This window comes from Pantherophis guttatus, chromosome 1 (genome assembly GCF_059756535.1).
Source record: "Pantherophis guttatus breed Tessera chromosome 1, ASM5975653v1, whole genome shotgun sequence".
NCBI classification, from domain to species: Eukaryota; Metazoa; Chordata; class Lepidosauria; order Squamata; family Colubridae; genus Pantherophis; species Pantherophis guttatus.
Window position 1 is genome coordinate 272,540,911 of NC_142063.1, and position 18,534 is coordinate 272,559,444.

Genomic DNA, 18,534 nt, shown 5'->3' on the forward strand with positions numbered 1-18,534 from the left:
AATTAAAGCTATACACTGAATCCTCATGAGTCAGCTTACATAGGGACTATTAACAGAAAGAAAAGGTGAACCATTAGAGTACAAAGAAAAATTTAAAACACAAGCATATTGGCATAAATTGACAAAACAAATTTTCTTTGAAGTTCAAAGACTGTGGGCCTTTGATATTGGGCAGCCTGATTCTTGCATATTCATTTAGATTTCTACAACAAGTAATTGAAGTGTATCCTTTTATTGGAGCAAAACATTATTTCGTAAAGTGAAATTTTATTTTTAAAATGATGTACTCTAGTTATTTTTTGAAACAAGTCTGGAATGTTAAATGTTGTTTCAGTTATTTTTCTCTGGGCATGAACTTTAATTAAACAAACAATATTAAAGGCGCTTCTTCATGAGTCATATGGTCGTAAAGAGACTTCATTGATGGACTTGTTTGTTAAATATGGAGAACTGTCCTTTAGAAGAGGAAATTCTTTTAAGGAAGTTGTTCAGAGAGAAAAAAAAAATTCAGGATGAAGCCAGCAAAAGGTGTGAAGGATTTCCCTTTGATTTCCCAATGTGTGTATTTGGGTTGAGACACAGACTATATTTCATGCACATATTAATAGCATGCTAATAAGACAACGATCTCTACTTTAACATTGGTTTAAGGGTCAGTCTGATATTTTGAGTCTTAAGACAGAAGGTGTCTTGCTTTCTTATAGGACCAGAATGAGAAATCTGAAAGAAGAAATCTTCTGAAAAAGAAGAATTATTTATTTAGATCCCTGTCTAATTCCTCACCCAACATGAATTTTTACTACAAACAGATAAAGCCATGTTAGATTCCAAATGGTTGTGTGTGTGTATGTGTGTGTGTGTGTGTGTGTGTGTGTGTGTGTGTGTTTATATTTGTTTGTTTATTTGTTTATTTTCTTTCTTTGGACTTATTTGTTGTACAACAAATATAGTTAGCTTCTCCAAAGTTTATTTCCCCAACCCTTCTGTGATTCACAATGGCATACTTGAACATCATCTTTCTATTTTTTTTTAACATCAGATATTAAAAACTCCAAAACAGTACTTCAGACCAATTCGTCTGCTTTTCTTTATTTAAATTTTTGAGAATTTGGTGTATTAAATCCACAAGCTGTGATTTCCAATTATTTTTTCTAACTAATATTAAGGAAACATATTAACTGAGATAAACAGAGTTTGTAGTGTCACCAAACTAAATATGCCTACAAAATAGGGCAGATAGAAGTAAAAAGAAAGAACTAGAACAAACAATTTTATCTCTTTGTTAGAAACTGTATTCTGAAAAATCACTGTTTTCTTAAAGAAAAGTAAAACTCAAGTTCTATAAAATTCATTTCAGATCCACATACACATTGTTGAGTGCAGATTCACAACCATTGCTTAAAATATATTCTCTTAAACTTTAATCGCGTGATTATTTAGATTTATCTTCTGCTATACAAAATATGAATATTCAAATTCAAAATATTTTAAAAATAGTTTTCATATGTGTATTTTTTTTTTCCCTGAGTTTGAATTTCTTTTAAAATAATTTAATTATTTTAAAATTAATTTAAACATGTTGAGGAAATGATAATTATTCAGACATTAAAAAAACCCCTATGCACTAAATGCATATACTACCCCTTTTTCAGACTGATATTAAATTTTTGGGAACCTAAATTGAGATGAACTGTGATATATATTTATGTTTGAACTTTATACATTTTAAATGTATGTTTTATTCATTGTTTGGGGCCTATTATTATAATACTAAACCGTTCCAAAGATTTTATATCAAATTTTGATTCCCAAAACACAAAGGAATCAGTGGGAAAAGCAAAGATAGCAAACCTATTAGAACTAAAAATCTGTAGAAATTCTGAATTAAGAGCAATGTATTATTGCAGGTTCATGAAGGACTCAAACCAGAGCTATAAGATGTTCCTATGCAATCATAGCCTTGTTCTCCCATAGAATTTATTTAAAGTAGCTGTTTGAAACTGCTCATTAAAAATTCAATGTATTTTCAATAAAGCAATGCAAATGCCAATTAAAATGATAAAAGCATATATGAAAACACTGTTTCAAACTAAAACCAGCAATTAAAGAAACAATTGTTTGCTAAACCTCATATACTTTACAGGTATTTTAAGCACATTCAAGACTATTAAAATAGTTATTTATTTCAAGAAAGACTACAATGTTAATTCGGACATGAAATATTATACTGCACAGGGAAATTGGTGAAGAACAACTTAGATAATAAATAAATTAAACTACAATTAGGAGAGAAATGGTGGCTATCTGGATCCCCTAGGGCATTCAAGGACATCAGAAGATTGTAACAACATCAACACAGATAATGCAATATATCTGTGAATTAGAGGGTACCACAGCAATATATACATAGACTAAAGTACCTATCTAATATATCCAGAAATATAACCTAAGTCATAAAGTATTTTTCCTGCACCACTGGAATCCTAAAAGCCAATTTAACATATGTCCAAACACATCTACTGTATATATCAATGGAATTTCTGAACTCCAGAAATGTTTGATTCCTGTTCTTAGACTTTACACATCCTATTGTCTACTTAGAAGTCAATCTTTGCACATAACTTGAAGTTTCAGAAAATCTTTGAGATGAATGTTTCCATGCATGGAATTGACAACACCATGTTTCTCAAAAAATTAATTTTCTGTTGGAAATCAGCTAACTGTTCAGCAAATTATTACGGCTATGTATCATACACATTATTCTAGTTTGCAAAATTGTAGATATTGTACTCACACATAAAATATAAATTTTAATGTAAACTCTAAACATATACATGATTAAATTATGAATTTTCTAGTTTCCTTCTTGATTTGGCCATTCCCCCCCTCCCCGAACACATACCTTTTGTTCTTTGTGTTTAAGTTGTTGTTGTTTCAGATCAAATGCCTTGATCTGAATTCGTTGCTTTGACACTTTCTCATTCAATAAAGTCTTGTAGCGTTCATATAAGATATTTCTTATCTTATAAAGATTCTTGTAGGTTTCAAGATGATGCTTGATTAAAAGGATAAGAGGCATTATAATTGGAAATTCTTGCAGGAAAAACAAACACTGTGAATGTTCAATTTATACCAATACCATAAAGTTTTCTTAAGAGATTACCTAAAAATTTCTTTAGCAAATTCAGAAACTGTTTTCTGAATTTCCAAAATAGGTTCTATAAAGTTGTTTTTTGAATATAATCTTTTTTCTAAGAACATTTCATTTTTATAAGGACATTCTTATAATGATGTTATCTCTGGAATGATGTTAATGACATCATTCCAGAGATACCATTTTTCTCAGCAAAATGTAACTTATTGCAAATATATTCTTACTAAGTCTCTGTACACTTGGAAAATGATTTGGAAAATGTGTATTGAACCTCCCATAATCACAGCACATTCTTTAAAACAACTCAATACTTTTCAGGCTTTAGCCTGAGTATAAAAGAAAAGAATCTACTCATCAAATGTCAACACAAACCTTATCACCCTGACATCTTTTTTCAGCCTTTCCTAAAAACCACAATCGTACATGGTGGTGGGTTTACACAAATTTCTTCCAAGAAGGATCTCACTGATAATTTTTCCAAAAGGCAACTGGATTTTCTTTTGGGTTTTGGTGGTGGTGTTTGTTTTCAAAGAAAAAAACCTCCCAAGAAAGTCCAGTTAGCTTTGGAAAACCATTAGCCCAATGATTGAGAATCTCCATGACATTCCAAGAGATATAGACAACCCTAATTCTTATTCTGTTACACTTAACGAGTGCTTGGCTGCACAGTGCAATTCAGCAGTGCCACCTTGTGTTGTATCATTTAATTACATTTTGACTAGCCCTAATGTGCAAATGTGTAAATTTCACAGCAATATAATTTCTATCATGCTCACTTTATGCTACAGCAATAATTCAACTTAGCCCAGCTAACTTGAACTCATAGTCAAGCTGCATGCTAAATACATTGCAAAATCACAACATATATATTTAAACAGTATTATTATACCAATATTTCAACAGACACAATATTTCCTTGTAAAACTTGCTATTACAAGTACCTATATCCATTAGGTTTATAAGGCAACATTCACTTTTCAAAAGATATTATTAATTCAGTAGGATTAATATCATACTTTCAACACATAATAGCATACATTGATTTCTAATTCCATATTACTGATGCATTATCTATCATTGTGCTAGTAAATTAACTTGTTTATTACACAGTGAATTCATGTGCATTATGCTTAACAATTGCAGAATGAAAAGACACTCTTTTTGTACTGGAAGTAATAAACACTGAATATTATGAAGATCCACCAACAGATGGTGCTATTGAGAGCCATTTCAATAGAGAGAATAAAAAAAAAACAATCCCCAACTCAGTGTATAAAAATGTAAAATCTTGGAATTAAATCTCACTATCACTGACTTCATAAACTCTTCATAATACACTTTCCCCAGCAACATTATAAGCATTTTCTCTTTATTTCTGAAATGAAGCCCTTGCTTTTTAATAGTACTATCAGTAGTATTTTCCAGGGATATGAAATAACTCTAATACAAAAAGATTGGAGAAAAAACTATGGTATTTGTACAGTATTTCACAATCAAATATTTAAAATCTCGATTCTTTAGTTCCATCTTGAGTATGTAACTCTAATCCTTATACATACAGTATGTAAGCAAAATGTGTAAAGCAGGGGTCGCAAGTTTGACAACCGTGCATTACATCAGTTACACTTCAAGTAGCACAGTGATTGTTGGCCAAAAACAGGTAAAATGCATGGCTAATGTGTAATAGCATTTATTGAAACCACGTTCAGAGCAGGGGCGGGTTTCAAAACCCATTGCTACCGGTTCACTTGTGGGCGCATGTGCGCATGTGCAGAAGCGTCTGGGTGGGTGGGCGGAGCCTCCTGCTGCTGCCGTTACCGGTTTGCCTAATCCGGGGTGAACCGGTAGCAACCCACCACTGGTTCAGAGTTCTTTAGATATTTTAGATAAGAGCAGTGCTGGCGCAGTGGTTAGAATGCAGTATTGCAGACTAATTCTGCTGACTGCTGACTGCCAGCAGTTCTGCAATTCAATTCTCACCAGCTCAAGGTTGACTCAGCCTTCTGTCCTTCCAAGGTCGATAAAATGAGGACCCAGATTGTTGGGGGCAATATGCTGACTCTGTAAACCACTTAGAGAGGTCTGTAAAGCACTGTGAAGCAGTATATAAGTCTAAGTTCTATTGCTATTGTTATTTTCCAAGCCATGTAATATCAGCTTATCAGCAAGCAGCTCCCATAAATGAGGGGATGTTGGAACAAAATGAAATGTGATGGATTTTATAAGTCATCCAGGAAAAATGTTTTTTTTTTTAAAGAAACAGCTGGTTGAGTCGCCTTGTGAGTTTGGATAGGACATTCAAGCATTTTCTCAGCAATATACAGCAGGCATTTTTAAAATATGAAGCACTTTATTTTGACAACCTGATGCCTTCCAGATATTCTGGATCCCAATTTCCATCATCTCCAATCAATATATAAAAAAGCTACTCTAAAACATGTGCCAAGCAAGCGAAGTTTGAAAATTGATCTAAGGTAAAGACTGAAATAACAAAGCAAAGTTATTTGTGGAATCAGCCACTCAAGGAAATATTTATTTATGAATTTATTTATCAATCAATCATATTTAAAATACCAAAATATACTTAGTGGAGAAAAAACATCATTTGCATTATCCAAGCACATTACCTTTTCCAGCAGTGCTTGTTTGATGAGTTCATCCTTTTCTTCCTCACTTAAAATGCGGCTGTTGTTCCTTATATGCTCCTTTTTGCTTTTTTCTATTTTTTGCCAATTTGCTCTGTTCTGAGCAAAACAAAATAAAATCCCATAAGAACAGTAGGGTGTCATTAATTGCTGTTTTAAAGATCCTTTTAATCTATATGTGGCTGCCAGTTGCATTTGATCACACTAAGGAGGGATAGAGTCAAGATGAGAAGTACAGCTTTATAGCTTTAGTACAGCTTTATAAAACCTTAGTAAGACCACATCAAAATACTGCATGCAATTTTGATCACCACATTACGAAAAAGATGTTCATACTTTGGAAAGAGTGCACAGAAGAGCAACGAAGATGATTAGGGGCCTAGAGACTAAAACATATGAAGAATGGTTGCAGGAATTGGATATATCTAGTCCAGTGAAAAGAAGGACTAGGGGTGACATGATAGCAGTGTTCCAACATTTGAGGAGCTGCCACAAAGAAGAGAAGGCCAACCTATTCTCCAAAACACCAGAAGGCAAGATGAAACAAAATGGATGGAAACTAATCAAGGAGAGAAGCAACCTAGAACTAAGGAGAAATTTCCTAACAGTGAGAACAATTAACATGTGGAACAGCTTGCCTTCAGACGCTGTAGGTGCTGGAAGTTTTTAAGAAGAGTTTGGACAGTCACCAAACTCAGCAGGAGGTTGGACTAGAAGACCTTCAAGATCCCTTCCAACTCTATTATTCTGTATTTGAAATAAGCAGGAAGGCTAGTGGCATAATTAAATAGTGCCTATACAAATTGTAATGCTGGTAGCCTAACTTGGCTTGTGACACTAAGAAGTAGTGATTGCAAAGGACTTCATTTTTTCCTCCCAAAATCTGTTGAATGGAAAATAACAAAACACGTAAAATATCTGGAATATAAATGAGTCAGCAGGGAGCCAGGTGAATTTTGTATCTCTAATGACACCAATACCATTTTTAAGACATTGGGTTCAAATAAAATATATTTTAAAGGGAATGATTAATTCTGGGGCAATTCCTTTAAATTATGAAACTTTTTTAATCTGACAAGCAAAACAGTTTGCTAAACTAGAAATTAAACCACATCAAAGTAAATGTCTTCTCAGTATGTGCAAAGATTATGCAATAACGTATAGCCAAATGTAAGTATTTACGGCAAGCAAAAAGAAAATGCTATCAAGACAAATTATTGTGTTATGTTCTTCCAAATGTGTTAATTTTCCTGTGTTTATAAAGTACTGCTTTTTGGATGAGAACCAACCTACTTAAAAAGAACATTGGTCAAGCTGGCAAAAACATCTTGCACATTGTGTGCAATTCTTTGCTACCTAGGACACACTGCAAACATGCGTAATCCTGGCAATTCCAGAAAAATCTACTTGTGGAAAGCCTCAGAGTTTAAAAAGCCACCAAAATACCAAGCAGCCTCAGACGCAACAAAAGCAACAAAGATATGTGTGTGTGCGTAGAAATCTTTAGGCAACTAAGACATTCACTTACTTCACTACAACAAATATACACTGGAATTATAAACTGTCTATAATTCACTGTATCTAATCCTTATTAGGTAAGGGAACAGGCTCGTAAATCCAAACCAGATGGGTGAATATTCTTAAAACAAAACGACATCAAAACGACAAATAGTGTTGCTGCAGCTTAAATAATATTTAGATGTAGAACTGTATACTGCCAGGAGCAAGATTTTTCCAGAGGGAGACTAAAACTGCAATATCTCAAACTATTCGCTGAGTGTGTGTCCTTAGATGTTTAGTTGTGTTGTCTGTGATAAATGTACAGATCATGCTCAACTTACAACTTTAATGGAGCATTGAATGATGTTCACAAGTCATGGCAGTCATTAAGCTGTTTACAACCTTTGTTGAGGCAGTTGTTAAGTGAACTTTGCAGGAAACCAGAAGTAAATAAATCATGATCATGAGTCTGCAGGACACTGCAAATGGTGGCATAGGTAGGCCGGTTTCCCCAAATGCAATCACCTGATTTTATTTATTTATTTTATTTATTTATTGGTTTGATTTATATGCCACCCTTCTCCGGAAACTCAGGGCAGCTTACAATGTGTTAAGCAATAGCCTTCATACTTTTCGTATATACCTGCTTAGTAGGGCTTTTGGCCCACCCTAAGCGGTGTTCTTTTTTATACAAAGTCAGCTTATTGCCCCCACAATCCGGGTCCTCATTTTACCTACCTCGGAAGGATGGAAGGCTGAGTCAATCTTGAGCCTGGTGAGATTTGAACTTGCAGTAATTGCAGGCAGCTGGCAGCTAAGTGCTACTTAACAGCACTTTAGTCCGCTGCACCACCAAGGCTCCTTATTGGGGGACTGTTGTCAAAACTTTGAAACCAGATTGTATGTGGCTTTGGGGAGATCTCTTGTAAATTTGAAAGGTTGCTAAGTGACTGGTCGGAAGTCAAGGTCTACCTATATTGTCGAAAAATTTTAAGAATCTGCTGTTTATTTTCTGGCTGTTATCATCCCCCCATCCCAATACATTTGATCATACAGTACTGCACCATCTTTGGAGAACATACTCTTCTGAATAATCGTGGAGTTTTTTGCAATAAGGGACAGGAGAAATGGTTATGTCTTGCTAAGTGATTTTCATATCACATTCCTTCTTAGCTATTTTTCTACTGAGCAGCGTAATATAACTTTTGCATTTTTGCCCAAATTCTACACAGTGTATTTTCAGAGTTACACCATTGCTTTTGGAATGGCAGGTTTACACTTAATTTTTTTTTTTTGATGAACCAGAAAATAACTCTTAGCATTTCTGATAGTTGTGGGCACTGAATGGGCTGAGCACAGTGGTGGGTTCCTCCCGGTTCAGCCGAGCCGGTAGCGGTGATCATATGACGTCACTGAACTGGTTCGCTTTGTTGGGAGCTGGGCCCTCCCGCCCCCCCTGCGTTATTCTTATCTTTTATTTGGCCCCTCCCCCAATCTATTCGCTGTCTCCTGAGTCCCAGCTGATCAGCTAGAAGGAAAAAAACTGTTTAAACTCTTGCCGCGGGGCTTCAAAGGGCCACCCTACAGCTGAATCTTTGAAGAATCTCTCATGGATTCTTCAAATCTCAACACACAATGTTCATAATTCATGAGCAAAGTAATAAAATTGATATATTTTTTTCAAAAATGCAATTATTTGCAAAGACTTTACAAATTTTACTATTGTACAAATCAAACGTGATCCTATGTGGAATGGCAAGCTGTTATATTAATATCTGTAATATAGCAAAGAGGTATAGAAGAATTCATGTCTAATAATTTAATGTAGTTAGATGCCAGATCATAGTTATTGCTACTGCACTCATACATCTGCTATATCTTTATTATTCATAAACAGGATCTGAATCCATCCTTCCTCCACACTTTGCAATGAATGGCTATATTTATCACCTTGTTACTATGGGAATATTATATATGACATACGCTGACATCTTGGTATTTTAATTTTCATACAATGTGTACTTCCAGCAAATCTTTTTTTGCTTCCAAGATGATCTGCCTCTAAAAGACATTCATTAATTACTTCAAAGTGCTCACCAAGGATCACTTTCCTGTCTCCATGCACATCAAAACTTTCCAAAGGTTACTTTAATGGTTCTGAGAAGTCAGGAAAGATAATATTAATATCATTCACTTCAAGATTGATTGATACCATTAGCTTCTACTCTCATGCTATTGCAGCCCACAGGTTGGGGACCAGAGGTGGGTTTCAGCAGGTTCTGACCAGTTCCAGAGAACTGGTAACGGAAGTTTTGAGTAGTTCAAAGAACCGGTAGTAAAAATTCTGACTGGCCCCGCCCCCATCTATTCTCTGCCTCCCAAGTCCCAGCTGATCAGGAGGAAATGGGGATTTTGCAGTAACCTTCCCCTGGATTGGGGAAGGAATGGAGATTTTCAGTATCTTTCCCCTGGAGTGGGGTGGGAATGGAGATTTTACATGCCATGCCTACAGAACCGGTAGTAAAAAAATTTAAAACCCACCACTGTTGGGGATCCCTGCTCTAGAGCATGGGTGCCCAATCTTTTGGCTTTCCTGTGCTACACTGAGTGAAGAGGAATTGTTTTGGGCAGCATATAAAATATATAATATTTTTAATGTATATAAATCACATAATAATGTTAAAAGTTTAGGATCTTGTGGGGCCACATTAATAGCTGACCAGGGCCACAGGCAGCCTGCAGGCCATGGGTTGATACGCCTGGTCTAGAGTATAAATACTAACATTTTGTTACATCACCAGATTTCTCTACATGAATTTTGTATTACACAACCTGAGTATCAGAAGTTCCCTTTCCCCATCCTATGATTTCCCAGGTTACTCGTAATACTTAGAATAATGTTTACTTTGCTTATTTAATTTTAGTGCATACTTAATGCATCATGCTTCAGTGCATAATGCATCATACTTCAGAAGTGCTTTCAACTGAGCCTTTTACACAACAGCTGATCCAGTTAAACTACAGAATTTTACTGAGGGCCCAATGTTATTATATTATTAATAAAGCCACCTGTAATGGCAGGTGGGAAGCTCAGCAGACAGGATGCAGAACTATAGATTGGACAGGTGACATGTAAAAGATATATCTCGGCCCACAGAAGGAACAGGAGCATGGGAAGCACGCTCCCTAGTTTTCTGGAAAATAAAAGGAAAAGGAGGGGGGAGAAATACTTTCAGTATTTCTGAAAGAGTCTGTTAATGTAACCTTACAATCAATGAAGAGCTTAGACACCTGGTTGAGCTACCATGCAGAGCTACCATGCCTTCAACTGTTTATTGCATAAAATTCAGTGAGACATAGAACAAGTTTCTTGTTGGTGTAGCTTCAAAGATATGTGGCTAAAGCAGTAGGAAGGGTTGTCCCAAGAAAAGGAAATTAGATTTGGGGTCTGCCCGTCCCTAAGCAAGATTTTTTTAGAACAAGCCGGCAAGTTTTCATTTTCCAGCCTGAAATCAAATAAATTGCTACTTCTCCCTGCATTTTCAAAACATGGTATACATTTTTCTGGCTATTTGCAAAAAAAACAAAAAACAAAACCCAACAAGAGGTTGTCTGAACACCAGCTGTAAAGAAGCCATTGTAACTGTAAAACTGCGTACCCCTGTTGCATTTAAATACCGATTGCTAGTGTGAGGGTCCAAAGATAGCATGCTGACAATTTTACAACCAGGCACTTTTCCCAGTAGCTGTAACCATGGGTGCATGTTGCTGTGGTGGCTGGAAGGCATGAGAGGGATGTGAGTTTTCTAAACAATACCAACAGGCAGGCCCCATGAGTAGGGTCTGAAGATAATGTGTATGGGGATGGGAGAGGGAGATGAGCCTACTCTAGCAAAATACCCTTTCCCATTACCCACACAAAAGAGGAAGAAAATAAATTCCTAGCCTTTCTTTCTCCACATCATCCACAAAGCGATTAAAAAGAAAACAAAAACACAGGCTTGCACTTTGCAGACAAGCAGCAAGTGGGGGGGGGGGGTATACAGAAGAATTCTGATTATTTTTACCTCAGCTCTCTTTGCCCATATGGCTGCTATTAAAGGGGTGAAAGATATTCTAACTTCTCTTAGGAGTTAGAAATTGCCCTGATCAATCCTGGCTGCTTTTTAAAGGTTCCTTTGTATTTACCTAGTCATATGCATTAATTAATTATTAAAACTAGAGCGATGGCTGAAGAGAGGGATCTGCAAAATCATCAAGCTGCTTTTCCCCTTCAAGGACCTGCAATGATTCCCAATGGCCAGGAGGGCTAGTGAAGAAAAAAAAATTCTGTTAATGGGGAAACAGACTGCCCACAAACTCTGCAGAATTTAACAATTATAAAAGGAAAAATCTTGCTTTCTGCAATTTTGCCTACATTAAAGCCGAGCCAGAACTAGACAACAAGAGACACAAAGTCCCGGAACTTATAGTTGTTGGAATACCCTAAATTCAGGGGTGAAATCCAGCAGGTTCTGACAGGTTCTGGAGAACCGGTAGCGGAAATTTTGAGCAGTTTGGAGAACTGGCAAATACCACCTCTGGCTGGCCCCAGAATGGGGCGGGAATGGAGATTTTGCAATATCCTTCCCCCAAGAGTGGGGAGGGAATGGGGATTTTGCAGTATCCTTCCCCTGGAGTGGGGTAGGAATGGATATTTTGCAGTATCCTTTCCCAGCCATGCCCACCAAGCCACACCACACCCACCAAGCCACGCCCACAGAACCGGTAGTAAAAAAATTTGGATTTCACCTCTACCTAAATTGACTAGAAAGTGAAGCTGCTTCAAGACATCAAGAGGAGAGGAGGGAATATATGTTAACCATGAGGATTGTGGTGGTGGAAAAACCACATTGGGTACTTGATGGTGAACATCAGCACATCACAGTAACCTTAAGAGATAAAATTATAATCTTGGAAAGGAACTTTTAGGTTATCTTGTCCTACCTTCTGCTCAGTACAGGAATCCGGTTCTCTTAATGGCTGTCCAGTCTCTTTAATTTAATTTAATCATTTAATTTAATTTTAAATTCCTGCTTGAGTCCATAATGTGAACTCTGACCTGGTGAAGAAGGCTTTCAGTTAAGAGCAATTTGACGCTTGGTGACTACAGGTAGTCCTCGATGTATAACCATTTGTTTACCCACCATTTCAAGTTATGACGCATGGAAAAAGGTTATTTACAATAGCTCCTCTCAGCTATGACTGTCACAGCATCCCCATGGTCATTTGATGAAAATCTGGGTGCTTGGTGACTAGCAAGTATTTACAATAGTTGCATCATCCGGGGGTCACCTGTTCACCATTTGCAACCTTCCTGGGGGTCCTCCAACAAGCAAAATCAATGGGGGAAACCTAATTTGTTAACAACAGTGTGATTTGCTTAATGACCATGGTGATTTGCTTAACAACGTTAGCAATAGAGATTGTAAGATCAGGCACAATTCACAGAACAAGCACATCACTTGGTGACAGAAGCTCCAGTCCCGATTATTGTCATAAATCAAGGCCTGTGTATCTAATAAGCAGTACATGGATGAAAGAACTAGCAGCTTAGTTTCCAAGCCCACCAAGCACTACTCTCTCCTAAAATATTTAGATCGTTATTTTTCACAGTATTTCTCCTTCCATCAGGGTCACTGATTCTAGTGAGATCAGCGAATTCACTTTAACATTTACAGGAAGATTATGTAATGAAGTTCGCCATGCAAATTCACAATGGAAAAAATACTACTACACATGCTATGGAATGTTATTATAAATAAAAAGAAAAAGAACTCAAAAGTTGAAATACAATTGTTCAATGGTCACACTGCAAAACCTGTATTACCTGATTCTGGCAATTAAGAGGTAAGTAAGAGTCCAGAAGTGGAGGAAATGTACTTTTCTTATAAAGCTGAGAGGAGCCTGCCATACTACACTGACGTTTCTCTTGAGAGCTGTTACGAGAAGAACCTGCAAAGAAATGTAAACATGGAAAACACAATATTACTACATAAATTAGATTACAACACTGCTGACCTCTTAAATCAACATTATGCATTTGTCTAAACGCTTTGTTCCTGACCAACACATTGTTCACCTAAGCAACGTATTACCTGAGCAACTCAACTTTCTGAGATCTGCACAAGCACCACCTTAGATGAAACAAAGCAAGGCTTTATTGCTAGATTTTATTGAATAATTATAATTCATTAGATATTCCATATCAATCCTCTTTAGAGTAGAATAGAATTCTTTATTGGGCAAGTGTGATTGGACACACAAGGAATTTGTCTTTGGTGCATGTGCTCTCAGTGTACATAAAAAGAGAAGATACATTCGTCAAGAATCATAAGGTACAACACTTAATGATAGTCATAGGGTACAAATAAAATCAAATCAAACAATCAATATAAATCGTAAGGATATAGCAATAAGTTGCAGTCATACAGTCATAAGTGGGAGGAGATGGGTGTTAGGAACGATGAGAAGTTTAACAGTAATAGTAATACAGACTTAGTGAATAGTTTGACAGTGTTGAGGGAATTATTTGTTTAGCAGAGTGATGGCATTCGGGAAAAAACTGTTCTTGTGTCTAGTTGTTCTGGTGTGCAGTGCTCTATTGCGTGGTTTTGAGGGTAGGACTTGAAACAATTTATATCCAGGATGCAAGGGGTCTTATGTAATTATGTTTTCCATATAATAAATATTAAATTTGTTTCAGGCTGTAGGATTTGTTGTAGGATTCTTCCATCAAAGAAGAGTTTTAAAAAACCCAGGACCAACTGAAATATGATTACACAATGGACAATTGTCTATTTTTCTGAACTTAGTTCATTTAGTTTGCTTCAGGTATTTTATTAGGCCATAGTTTGTCCAGGTTCCATGAACAAACCACAATTGTTTAGAATTATATACTGCATTAAGGCATAATCCTAAATGAAACCACATAATCTCATCTGATGACCGCTGAATAGCAGGAAAGAGATGCAAAAACCTCTAATGAACTTTTGCAGTGCAGAAATAATATAGTAGCAGCACGCTATGACAAGTTAAACAGAGCAAAACAAATTATACCTTTGTTTGTAGGAAAAACTTGTCCTCTGTCTCTGTACCAGCTTTTTTGTTTAGGCTTTAACATCATACAATTACAAACACTTGCTGAAAACCTTAAAGCTGTGATATTTCTAAATTATGTTTCACCACTCGATTTTGTCACCTCCTTCTTCTCTTTTCTCAAACAGCTCTACATTCTGCACCTTCAAACTATCTGTTGATTTACAACACAAAACATTTATACAATATAGAAAAATTAATTGAATTCATTTTTAGAAGATCACTGAGCAAGTATTTTCTGTTCTGTGTAAATACATTAGTTATTGCTCTCATTAAACAGCTATCTTTCAAAAATAAGTCCAACTTAATTAATTGTTTCGTAGGAATGAAATCAGGAATAAGCCAAAATGCAATTTACTTGTGTCTGAGCTTAGTGGCTTATGCAACAAGGTATTGTTAAGGCAAAGCAGATGACTTAGTGTGATGTATAAACCCAGCCTACATCTCAGAGCAGGATAGATAAAGGGCATTTGATTTCTTTGATTGAAAGAAATGAAATGTATTTTCAGTACTTGGTGCTCAGTTATTTATGTTCACTCGCCCACCCTTATTTCCAAATTTTAAAGATATTCAGTGCAAGGAAAAGAAAAATGAAAAAGAAAATGTAAATAGGGCTTGGCATAGCTCCTCTGGTTGAGTTTGACATTTTTCCAGGAGCTGCTCAATAGATGGGACTACCACCCAACATATAGGTCTTCATCACTGCTCACAGGGCAAGGCTCTTATGATGTAGCTTCTCCAAACATGGATGCAGCACAAGTGAGCAGAGTAGGGAGCTTCTGAGTCCTTAGTACACTGGACAAAAGCATGCCATTATGCCATAGGAAGACGCTCAACTCAAGTTCTACTCTATGCTCAAGCAGACGAAATGGGTGGTAGGACATCTAGGCAAGCAGAACCAGCAACCCTGTCCAGGTTCAGCACGGCTCGTGCTAGCAAGGGCACTTCAATAATATCTAACACATTACTAAGACATGGTAGCTATAGCTTATTGAATATGCCACCGCTATCTGCAATTGCACAACATGCTAAACCATATAAACCATAAAACATAATTTATTTAATAATAGTGCAGAGCAACATGTCCTTGAATTCTTTCAAGGTTTTGAGTTTTCAATGAGGCTTCTGTTTCGCGGAATTCAATAAAGGTCAAGTTTGAAATGAGAGAGTAGACAGTTCAAGAAGATTAATGACCATGATGAATAGGCACAAAACAATGTAACATTCATAGAATGTTACCTTGATTTCTTAAGGTATTTCTGAACTCCAAAGGGATCTCTTGGGTCATAGTGAACCACTGATGTTTTTTTAAAAAATGGTGAAAGACAACAAAAAATATACTGACTATCCAATAAAAGAATGAAATATATTAATAGTGATCAAAGTAAGGTGAAAGTAAAACAAGAAACTAATAAAGAAAAAATAAGAACTCTGTAAAATCAATATAAGATTAATCCAATCTTCCAATTTAATATTAAATTTAGCCTTATAGAAATCTAATTCTCCATTCTCCCATTTTTAGATTATAAAGAGAGTTCAAAAATGGATACCACATATCTTGAATCTATCCCTTAACACCAGGAGCATACATTTCTTTCAATTTACATAAAATTATTATTATTTATGCTGAGCTCCAATATCTGCAAGGCTAAAGCTCTGTGAACTTTTACAAACAGGTTGCTGTTGACCAAAGCAGTGTTCATGTCTCAATCCCCAATGGGGCCAGGAGAGCATTTTTCAGTCCACCTCCCACTGATGGAACTCAGTTCAGTGAATCCCTAAATTCAAATTAAAAGGGTTCAACAATTTTCAGTCGGCCATACCAACCACCTGGTGCTTTAAAAATCTTATATAACCCTAAGCAAACCCAATGTCTAGCCCAAAGAGAATGGTTTATAATCCATGAAGTCTCAGATGCTATCTTCCAGGACTTCATGATCCTTGAAGAATGGTGTTCTCAAAACACACTGCCAGAACCTAGAAGGGGCCATGCAAAATGAAGAAAGCGCTTTACAGAAAGTCCAGTTTCCTTCTGAAAGTCAACGTCCTTCTGATCTTGGCTGTCTCAACTCAGCCCTCGAGAGTATTGATGAGCTCAGGTGTACCTTGTGGGATTGTTTCTATTATTCACCTCCCTGCATACTATGACACCAGGCTGGACAGGTTGTTGACTATGAAGGATGAAATATCATCATCCCCCTCAAGACCTTTGTCACAAAAATGTGGATCAACATGCCCAAGAGCTTCCTTGTTAGCTACTTTTGGCATGGATCACGGGTGCTATTCAGCAGGTTCTGACAAGTCTGAAGAACCGGTAGTGGAAATTTTGAGTAGTTTGGAGAACCGGCAAATACTACCTCTGGCTGGCCCCAGAGTGGGGTGGGAATGGAGATTTTGCAATATCCTTCCCCCAGGAGTGTGGAGGGAATGGAGATTTTGCAGTATCTTTCCCCTGAAGTGGGGTGGGAATTGAGATTTTGCAGTATCCTTCCCCTGCCATGCCCACCAAGCCACACCACGCCCACCAAGCCATGCCCACAGAACCGGTAGTAAAAAAAACTGAATCCCACCACTAGCATGGATCACTCAGTATACCCACGCCTGTGAAGAAACAGTAGCTACTGATTTCAAAAACACTAGGTTTTGCAACCTCTCTGACTATAAGTGGGCGAAATGCATATTTTGGTTTAGCCCTGTTGTGTGACCCCCAACGCTCCAAGTAAATCATCCACAACAATCCTGCCTCATCGGCGGTTGACTTTGGCTTTTCTTCCCCGCCTTCTCCTTAAAAAAAAGTTAACCGCGGCCGTGATCCTCTGGTTTGTAAAGCCTGTGCGCTTCCAGCGAGTCCTTCTAAAGAGGGACCCCACCCCTATCCCCACGCGGTGCGGCTTACCCCTCGCAACGGAGCACGGCGTCCCTCGGTGCACAGGGGAAAGCGCCCTCGCTTCCGTTTTGGGAGCCGCAAGGGCGGGTCAGCTTTGAGCGCCACCCTTGTGTCCTCCCCACCCGCGGCCCTGAGGAGCCGATGGCGACCCTTCCTCTGACTTTTAAGGGCCGGAGAGAGATTGCTTTTCTGTGTCTTCCCTATAAAAAGACGGCCTGGAATTACTGTGCGGGGAAAGCAAACAATGGCGAGAATGACTATTCAAATGCACAAGTGTTCTTAGAAAAGGTACCCTGGGGGGAATTAAAAAAAAGTTTTTCACCACGTCCTCGGGGCGTCACACCGGTTCGTGTTGATTTTATTATTTTAGAATGTTAATGTCTTTGTAACAATGTACAAGAATGGAGCATTTATTTTATTTATTTCAATGATATCTGAAATTCATAACTCCGGTTAACCATCAATAGAATTGAAGAAAGACTCTGTTTTCTGCAACTTCTTGTTGGTTAATTCTAAATGCTCACATCCCAATCCCATAAATTACAAAAGATTAAATAATGCACATTCCCAAAATTTAAGCTGCATGCTCCAACAGAGAGATAGTTTAACAGTAGGGATTTAATATCTCCTTCGTTTTATTGGAGAATGCATCTCAATATTTCTAATAAGACTAGCAGTAATTAAGTAAATAGCAAGAGTAGTAGCTGCAAGGGAATATCCAAGCAGCTTTAAGAATTTTCTTCAAGCATTACTTGTGTTTTCTCCATGCATATGGGTATAAAAGAGGAGTAAATCACTCCTAGTGGTAACCTAGTGGTTTTTATTTTACTTTCTACTAATAGCTATATATATTTCCATGGAGACACCCCACCACCACCCCCAAAGTCCTGCTGAGCTGCTTCATTGTGGCAGGGAGTGCAATAAACAAATAGTGTTGGGAGTTTGTGCCAACAGCATATATTTCCCAAATCGATCACTCAATATATAAAGGACATTCCAGCTGCCTGCTAAGGCAAGTGGGCACCTATATTAGGCAGCAGTGATATAGGAAGATGCCAGAGGCCATGATAATGGTAAAGGCATAAATTCATACTGTGTGGGAGAAAGCAATGGTATTTTATACTCCTGTATTTTTTATCAAAACAAAAAAACCCCAATGGGTAGAAAATATAGAATGATTGCTTAGTGATGGGCTCCTCCTGCATGCTACT

The 18,534-nt window shown here is 37.1% G+C and overlaps 1 protein-coding gene across 9 annotated transcripts in view; it reads right to left on the bottom strand.

Moving 5' to 3' along the window:
- Positions 1–17,421, bottom strand: part of LOC117672063 (uncharacterized) — a 56,893-nt gene extending 39,472 nt beyond the window's left edge. For 7 of the 9 annotated variants that reach the window (XM_034428495.3, XM_034428494.3, XM_034428493.3 and 4 more), the window contains exons 1-5: positions 17,333–17,417; positions 14,398–14,590; positions 13,169–13,293; positions 5,782–5,898; positions 2,903–3,055 (exon numbers count right to left, since the gene is read on the bottom strand). In XM_034428495.3, the coding sequence (XP_034284386.2) occupies positions 2,903–3,055; positions 5,782–5,898; positions 13,169–13,293; positions 14,398–14,464 (462 nt within the window). In that variant the 5' untranslated portion in view covers positions 14,465–14,590; positions 17,333–17,417. Of the gene's footprint in view, positions 1–2,902; positions 3,056–5,781; positions 5,899–13,168; positions 13,294–14,397; positions 14,591–17,332 lie in introns of all 9 variants that reach the window. The other 2 variants (XM_087882879.1, XM_034428496.3) reach the window with 1 other exon arrangement.
- Positions 17,422–18,534: the final 1,113 nt, after the last annotated feature.